At 36.3% G+C, this 9,053-nt stretch overlaps 1 protein-coding gene across 1 annotated transcript in view; it reads left to right on the top strand.

Annotated features, from left to right (window-relative positions):
* The window catches only part of VPS13C (vacuolar protein sorting 13 homolog C), a 178,169-nt gene extending 169,867 nt beyond the window's left edge, over positions 1–8,302 (top strand). Inside the window, exons 82-84 of the mRNA XM_019650776.1 lie at positions 4,593–4,716; positions 6,011–6,094; positions 6,363–8,302. Of these exons, the coding sequence (XP_019506321.1) occupies positions 4,593–4,716; positions 6,011–6,094; positions 6,363–6,464 (310 nt within the window). The 3' untranslated portion in view covers positions 6,465–8,302. The remainder of the gene's footprint in view (positions 1–4,592; positions 4,717–6,010; positions 6,095–6,362) is intronic.
* Positions 8,303–9,053: the final 751 nt, after the last annotated feature.

Genomic DNA, 9,053 nt, shown 5'->3' with positions numbered 1-9,053 from the left:
TGGCCGCTCACGCTGGCTGCTGGCTACACACGGTAGCCCATGGCAACCCACTGCAGCAGGGGCTGCAGCCTTCGCCATCGCCCGAGACTCACGGCAGCCTAGCTCCAAGTTGAGCTATTGTTCAGCTTCTTAGCTGTAGAGGGCAGTGTCACTGGCACTCATATGTGGGATCTGAACCCGGGCCCTCTGGCATCCCAAGCTGGCTCTCAACCAATGTGCCACTCGGCCAGCCTTCATTTAAACTTTTTTGTTTTTGCAAACTTAGAAAATAATTTCTTATTTTAATTACCATTTATTTGACTGCTAATGAGTATGAATATTTTAATATATTCATCATTCATTTATATTTTCTATTCTGTGAATTGCTTGTTCATATCCTTTGTTCATTTTTAATTGTTAGCCATTTTCTTAATTGAAAGAGCATTATATAAATTAATGATATTAGCGGATCAGTTGGTTAAGAGCCCGCTCAAGAGTCCGAGCTCTGAGCAACAGCGGTTCGATGCCCGGCCAGAGCTGAGCTGTCGTTGAGCTGCTAACAGGTGGCAGGGTGGCTCAGCTAAAAAAATAATAATAATAAATGAATGATATTAGCCCTTTTTATCCAATGTATTAACATTTTAATTATTTATTGAGTTTTTTTATATATAGGGCTTTTAATTTTTCTATATTGAAATTCATCCAAAATTTGGTCTCAGTATTTTTTTCTTATCAGTTATTAGAAACAAAATACGAGTTCTCATGACCTAAATTTATTAGACTGCAGCTCTACTAGTCAGTCCTAACTCCTACCTGATATTTTATTTTAGTAATCTTCATTAGGAAATTGTTCTCTGAGCAGACTTTTTTTTAAAAAAAGAAAACCATCTGTCTAAGTCTGTTGGGCTGCTATTCCAAAATACCATAGACAGGTGGCTTAAAAAAACAAACTATTATTTCTCACAGTTCTGGAGGCTGGGAGGCCCAAGGTCAAGGTGCTGCTGATTGTGTGTCTGGTGAGGGCCCACCTCCTGGTTCATAGATGGTTCTTCTCCCTGTGTCCTCACATGGCAGAAGATGCAAGGGAGCTTTCTTGGGCCTCTTTTTTAAGAGCATGAAGTCCATTCATGAGGGCTCTATCCTCATGTCCTAATTACCTCCCAAAGCCCCAGCTCCAAATAATCATCACATGGGGGGTTAGTACTCAACATAGGAATTTGGAGGGGACATAAACATTCAGTTCATTGCACCATCAGTGTATGACAGATGTAAGGACACAGAGATGAAATTTACAATTTCTGTCCTCTCCCTATCTAAAGATGGGACCTGCAAATCATCAGTGACATCACAGTGTGATGGGTGCTAAGATAAAGTGATGTGCAGAGACTCTGAAGACCGTGGAAAACTTTTGGTCTAGTAAGGTGGGAACCAAGGTATCATGGGGAAGGTATTAGAAAGGTTTTCTAGTTGAGGAGGTATTTGAGCTGAGTCTTGTAGAGTACAGAGCTGTCATACAGGTAAATAAGAGGCAAGTAGAGGCATAAAACGGTATGACATTCTGAACAGTAAGATCAGTTTGGAATGGCTGGATAGCAGATGTTCATAGGGAAGTGCTGGGAGATGAAGCACGAGTCGTAGGTGTCTATACCATCTGAAGGGTTGAGGCTCCATTATTAATGTGGTGGAAGATCACTAATTTTTTTTTTAAGTATAGACTGTTATTTTATTGTTTAGTATTTCAGCTTTTCAGAGGTATATGCACATAGTACACAGATAGAACTCTTTTTTTCTTTCCCACCAAAGTCTTGTAAAAAAGGAGTAATGTGATGAAGTTTGTAGTTTAGAAAGATATCTAGCAGCAGTTTGGATGCTGGGTTGGAGGAGGATCAGAATGGAGGCAAGGAGGCCATTAGGAGACTGTCTTGGTGTTCTAATGCTGCACAACAAATTACCATAAAATTAGCAGCTTAAAGCAACACAGATTTGTTACCTAAGAGTTTCTGTGCATCTGGAGTTGGTTATGACATGGCTGGGTTCTCTGCTCAGGGTCTCACAAGGCTGAAATCAAGGTGTTAGCTTTTTTTCTGGAAACTCTTGGGAAGAATCCTCTTCCAAGCTCATTTAATATTGTTGACATAACTCAGTTCCTTGGAAACAAGATCGCTGTTTCCTCGATCTCTGTCAGCCTGGGAGCTGTCCTCACTCCTAGAGCCTATCTGCATTCCATGTCACGTGGCTCTCTCCATCTTCAAACCAGCAACAGCACTCCGAATCACTGACTCCTCTGTCTCTAACCCAGGTGTAAAGGGTCAGGCCCACAGATACATTTTTTTCTTGAAGTCATCTGTGCCTTATAATAAAACCTAATCATGGGGTGAAATCTGTCATATTCATAGTCCTGGGGATTGCACAAAGCCTATACCAGGGGACGAGGAATTTTGGGAACCATCTTAGAATTCTGTCTACCACAGAGACTATGGCTGTTATCCTAACAGGAAGCGGTGAGGGCCAAAACTAAAAGAAAGAGGATAGAGATAAGGGGGCAACCTTAAGAGACCAGGGCTTCGTGACTGAATGTGAAAGAGACAGGAATACAAGATAACTTTATGGTTTTTGGCTTGTGTACCAAGGTGGAGTGGTATTACCAATTACACTAATTTGAGGGAAAAGATGATGACTTTTTTTGTTTTTGTTTTTGTATTGACTGTATGATGTAGCCTTGAGTTATCAAAGTAGAGATACCTTGGTAGTCAGAAAGACAGATATATACACTGTTGGTGTTTGGATAAAGGTTTGGAGTTGACATCTTGTAGAGTGTGTCCAAGATAAGGAGACCAAGATTTGAGCTCTGGTAAACACAGAGGAAAACAATGAAGGACGTTTTTAGTGGTAGAAGAAGAATAATGTTTGGTGTGGTCAAGAGAGGGGAAAGCTTTAAGACAATGGGAATGGTGACTTGCATTTGACACAGTGATTTGTAATAGACATCTTTAACTCTCAGCTCTATCATCTGATTCTCTACTGATGCAGGAAGTGAGGGGAGTGGAACCCAATTCCTATAGACTGTTTGCAATGTGTATGGGTTTTGGAGGTTGTCATAATGATTGGAGGGCACTTAGTAGGCTGGGGCTAGGGATGCTGAACTTCCTACAGTGCACAGTACAGCCCCAAACAAGCCCAAAATTTCAGTAGCATCTCTGCTGAGAAATATAGTGCCACATGTCTATTTTGGTCCCTCCACTCCACTGGTCACCAAGGTCATTTAACTCTTATCTTCTAAACGTCTGGAATCTAGCTCCTTTTTCCTTCTCAAGCCACTGCCTTAACTGAGGATCTCACTGTTTCCTGTTTGGACTATTCACATAACTTCCTACCTTCCTACCTGTCCTCCATGACCCCTGGAGCCATGGCTCTAAAATAAGAAACTGTATTATGTCATTTCCCATTGCCTGTAGGTTAAAGTCAAAATTCTTAAAATGGAAAAAAAAAAAAAAAAGAGTCCCTTCAAGATCTGGCACTCAACTGTTTTCTCACCTCTGTATATATCTGGTAGTCCAGCTACAGACCTCTCCACTTTCCTGAAAGAAATCCTCCCTTTGTACCCCTGTATATGCCAACGCACATTTCCTTTTGTCTGGACTATCACTTCCCTTTTCCATCTAGAGAACTCCTTCCTTTCAAGAAGCAGCTCTTATGCCACCTACTTTACCACCACAATCAGCCCCTCCCCTGTCTCTAATTTTTTTTCTACACACTCTGCTATTGCACTTATCTGTGCTGTGATATGTATTTGTTTACATTTTTATTTCCTCTCCTAGTCTCTGAGGACCTCTCAGCAGAAACCCTATCTTCTTTGTTTCTCCAGCACCCTAGAAATCTGTAGAATTAACAGTTCTTCTACTTTCTTAGTTTTGCTTTCTGTTAGAGAAACTTTGGAGTCAAATATAGATACATCAGTAATTAATCTGAATCACACACTGGGAAATCACCGTGGATACCCTTTAAGGATTCTGTTTTTTTTTTTTTTATTGCTAGTGAGTAAAATAGATGCTTATTCTGTGATATAGTACATTAGTGTTAAAGTGTTCAAACATGATATTTAGTAGGCTTAGCGTGAATCTTTGCTGACATTTGAGGTCTGTGACATTTCCTGCATATTCTTTTGTGACTGGAAGGCATAAATGATTGACAGGAAAAGAGCAATTAATATTCCAAGTAAAACATTTTTAGGAGTGTCTACCTTTACTGCTTCCGGATGAGAGTGCACCCTGTTTCTATGTGTTTCAAAGATGATTTCAGTGTTTTGGTTAATTTAAAAAAACAACAACAACAAAATGACACTTTTGTGAATTTTGCAAGATGGGCAGAAGTGGAATTTTTGAAAGTCTGCTTTGTTAATTGGTAGGTGCCATATTTTCTCTTGATTTGACAGTTATCTAGACTTTTTTTTTAATTTTTTATGAAACATACTGTTCTTAATGCCAGGTTATGTTGTTTACTGAGTGAGTACTACCTCTGCCATCCAGCAGAGCGAAATATTGGAGGTAATCATTAACTCTCTCTCTCTCTCTCTCTCTCACTACCTGTATATTTTTGTTTCCTTTTGAAACTAGGCGAGTGTTGTATATAAGGGAAGTTGAAATCCTCAAAATTATGTCCATAGACTGGCAGTATTCATTTGAAGATTTTGTATTGCCTCCTACTGTCAGTGAAAATCTGCTAAACATTTCAGTTAAGGTAAGAAAACGTGAATCAGTCGTTGAGCCAAGAATTTGTTAAGTGAGTGGAAACCAATACTTCTTGACTTTCTTTTACAGTTAACTACACAAAATGTTTGAAGGATTATTATTTATTGAAATGTAAGGAAAGATATAATCAATTTCTTTGGGTACTGTACTGTATTTTCTGACCGCCCTTGATTGCATTGAGTGAAATATCAATTCTATCATTGAAAGGATTAGGATGCTGATACTTCCTTTTGGCAGAATAAAGCATTAGTAAATAGAAGGTTTTCTTAACCTTCATATGGATACCTATTTTGCTACAGCCCTAGATACTTCTGGAAAGATTCCCCTTTTATGGCTTTTATGAGATTATTATAGATATTGTCTAAAACACCCATGTTTTATAGTATTTGGCATTTACATAATGCTAATACGAGTGTATAATAATACTTTCATGTCTTTCCTCCCTGTCATTTTCTGAGGAAAAAATTTTAATTACATAGTTAATTAGCAAAGGTGATACCCCATCTTTTGCTTAGTTCTCAGACTCACTTTAATTTGAAATGTATAATTTTATTATATATATTATAAATTTATTTTTACCTCTTTAAAAAAACTAAAAATTGTCATTCTAAAGATGGTCATTTCTATAGTATATTTTCTCCTAAACAATAATGATGTTATCTCTATTACTAAAACTATCTGAAAAACATTTATAAAATTCAGTAGTTAGAAATGCAAGTACTATTATTTTTTTAATTTGTTTTCTTTTCATAGAAGTTTATAAATAAAAGAAACTACCATGAAACTATTCTATTTTGTATCTCAGCCTTACCTCTTCGTAGAGTGTCAAAATTTTTAAGAGTGCCTTAGTATATAAAACATAGTTTTCAAGCTAGGGGAGACTGTGTCACTATGCATATATATTACATTTTCCTCAGTTGACTAAATGTAGTTTACATTATGTAAGAATTTTATCTATCAGCCAGGGAAATGAAAGAATGGTTTTTTGATTCGTCAGATGGGATGAGTTATCAAGTGGTGTTTCTGTAGGTTATTTATCACAGCCTGCAAAAAGCCAATATTTTATACAGATGTATACTCATCAAGTTTCATAAATTCTAAGAATTCAAATATGGGGCGACTGTTCTGGTACCAAAATTATTTCTTTCTTATCATACTTGACTCTGTATTTAGCTAGTCTACTGGTTATAAAAGAGAGTGGACATTTCAAGATGCAATTAAAGATGATGATTTTTTTTTTATTCTCCAGAATAATTTTTCTGTCACTGTTTCTTTTGAAATAGGATCAGAGTCTGTTCCACAAAAAACACAGTGCCAATGAAGGCTATCTCCAGAAAATTTACCTGCAGGATACTACCACAGCAGAGGTAAACAACTTATTATAAAGATTGTCCCCTCAGTTTTTTAGCTGAATGATGAAAAAAAAAACCTGTTATAATTAACAATTAAAATAATACACTGTGTGCTTAGTAGGTCAGAGGAGTGTTATTTTGTATTGCATGTATGGACTGTGTATTCTTGTCCTTAGCAAGTGGAACTGTGGGGAAAGCTCCAACTCTTGCTTTTGTACCTTTTTCCTCCATCAAATTAGCCTGTACTTCACTCTACCATTTACAATAAATACTTTATTTACAGAGAGCACGTCGTGCCATTGAGGATGCACAGTCAACGCGATACCAGCAGACACTGATGAAGCGATCGTCACGGAAACGTCTCGGGCCTCAAATGCCACTTTAATCGCAGATCTCAGGGGACTGCCACTGGGAGGAGAGCCAGTCATCAGTCTCGTCCACACATCACTCTTCTGTATCTTACTAAAGAGACCTTTCAAGCAACCTTTAGTTTTAGAATTTCTATCTAGAATAGCTTATATTGGGTTTTCCATTTTTTTCCCCTTTAGTTTGATTCTAATTTTGTAACCATGTGTCAGTAATCCACTCAACTTTACCATCTGTATGGATCAGACTCTCAAAGAAATATCATTTTAAACTCAGAATGAAATTTTCATTAATGTTAAAATTGTGAAGCAAAGGGGTGTAGATTTGTTTTTAATTAAAGTCCTCACTGAAGAATAAGAAACGAGCTTATGAAGAGTAATGTTATTTGAGAGGTTTTGGACAAACCTTTGAACAAATATTGGGTATTTTGTTTAAGGGTAATTTGTTCAATAACTGAACAGAGATAACATTTTTGGTAAACTAGGTAATTGACTGAAGAAAAGCCGCTAAAGGGAGAGATGACATTTCCTATTTTCTTTTGATGAAAACATATTTCTCCTAATAAAAACGTGTTTTACTCTGGTGTTTGCACTGTAATTTTTCTTGCTTGCACTATAATGTAAAGACATGGAAAATCAAACCTTAAAATATCAATACTCTTCTCTGTACTGTAACATGCACAAAGTTTTGAAAACTAAATACATGCTCTTTCAGGATGAATTTATATGGCACAATTATATATGGCACAAAATATTGCACTTTAAGTTTTTGATAGTTAGAAATATGAAAAATTTAATATTTTTATATTTCCAGTAATTGTTTTTTATAAGTTGAAAGATTTTTAAGGGCATCATAAATTAACATTTAATTGTAATGGTATTAGGAAGAATAAAATCTCTCTAGTTGCTTTATATATAAGTAAAATAAGGCATATATAGCAACATTGTGGAAAATAATTGGTAGTTGTATTGTTTGAGGGAGCAGGCCTATGAGAATCAGTTCAATACAATATTATTTTTGTCCATTCTTAATCTCGCTTATGCTGATTAGAGATATACTGACGAAAGCTTTTTAAAAATTTTCAAAAGTACTTAATTTCCTTAGATGAACCTTTAAATTTGCTCATGGTTTTAAACATGGCATTTATTTCAAGTCCCTGAATTGATGAAATGGAGATATGGGCTCATTTGGTTTGCTCTGTTTTTGTTGATGTGTGGTAATATTTCTACTATCTTTAATTCATGTTTTTTAAGACTTGCCTTAAAGCTTTAAAATTTTTCCCTAATTATTGTTTTCTGCATACTCCAAAAAAAAGAGGATATAATAACTAATCTCCTAAACATTTGATCTCTCATACAGCATAGTGGTCTTTGCCTTTTCAACATCATTATTTTTTTTTCCCGTGAAGAAAACTATCATGTGTAAAACTTTTAGGTTTAAACAGAATTTCTTTATCAGTGTTTAATTGCAGTTTATTAAAAGGAACATTACAAACAGAATTTCATAGGAAGTATGCTAGTATTGTGTCTTTAAAACTGAGTTAATCAGGAATTTGAGATATCTAATTATTTTTCATATGAATCATAGCTATTGACAATGTCCTAAATATTTAAAAAATTGTATTGATGGCATGTACAAAACATTGAACTAAGAAAAATTTATAGACACTTATACATTCATCATCTCAAGTTATTTAGAAAATAAATTTTCAAATATTTATAACTTTGATTTAGTCCTCTGGGACAGAAATAATTCATTGGTAAAGTGTAATAATGTCTTTTGTGTTTTTAAAATGCTTTGAGAATTAATTCCTTGCATATGAACTACTGGGAGAAATAAAACATTTGGTACATTGTTTAAAGGTGTGAAAACTTCGTGGGTTTGTGTTAAATATTCAAATAACATTTGCTTTTACTTTTTATGTCTTTCCCTTTTCCTCTTCCAATCCTGTAATAGTGAGAAGTTAGATTAGTGGTTATGGAGGGCTTTATAAGATGATAGTCAGGGAAAAGTTTTCCTGGGGGTACAGAGCCCTTTACCACATTGGAGATTGGTGGCACAGATCTCCAATACAGGAAGAATACAGAGAACATATCCCAGCTGCCACACTTTTGAAATCATAGCTGGATTTGCATTGAGGACGTGCCTTTTATGATTTCTGTCAGCCACTGTCTGAGAACGGCAAGGATAGTAGTGCAGCCCTATTCCTAGGAGACACAGAGCTCCTCTGACAGCCGACCTGGGCTTGAAGACTCTTCAGTAGCCTTGCGGAAACTTGCTTAGACTGCATGGCAGTCTGGTAGGCTTCTACCCAATTTATCAGTCTCTCACTTTTTTTTGGTCTCAACCCCCACCTCCTCCTGGGAGGTCAGTGAGTAGATTTTCTTAGATGTGCTTCATGATTTAGTATTGTTTTTGTTTTGAATTAAGTATGGGGGAGGACACGATCATCTGTTTGGTGCTTTGGGCCTCTAAGTGTATTGATCTGGTGCTACCTGTATCTGTATTTTTAACAGTGCTCCACATGTGTTTCTAAGGTACAGCCAGGACTAAAAATTAATGCTGTTGAAAAGCTGCAAATATCAGTGGCAGTTAAAATACAGAGTTG

This window comes from Hipposideros armiger, unplaced genomic scaffold (assembly GCF_001890085.2).
Source record: "Hipposideros armiger isolate ML-2016 unplaced genomic scaffold, ASM189008v1 scaffold_147, whole genome shotgun sequence".
NCBI classification, from domain to species: domain Eukaryota; kingdom Metazoa; phylum Chordata; class Mammalia; order Chiroptera; family Hipposideridae; genus Hipposideros; species Hipposideros armiger.
The sequence above is the reverse complement of the archived record's forward strand: the minus strand, read 5'-3'. Positions and strand labels throughout refer to the sequence as shown.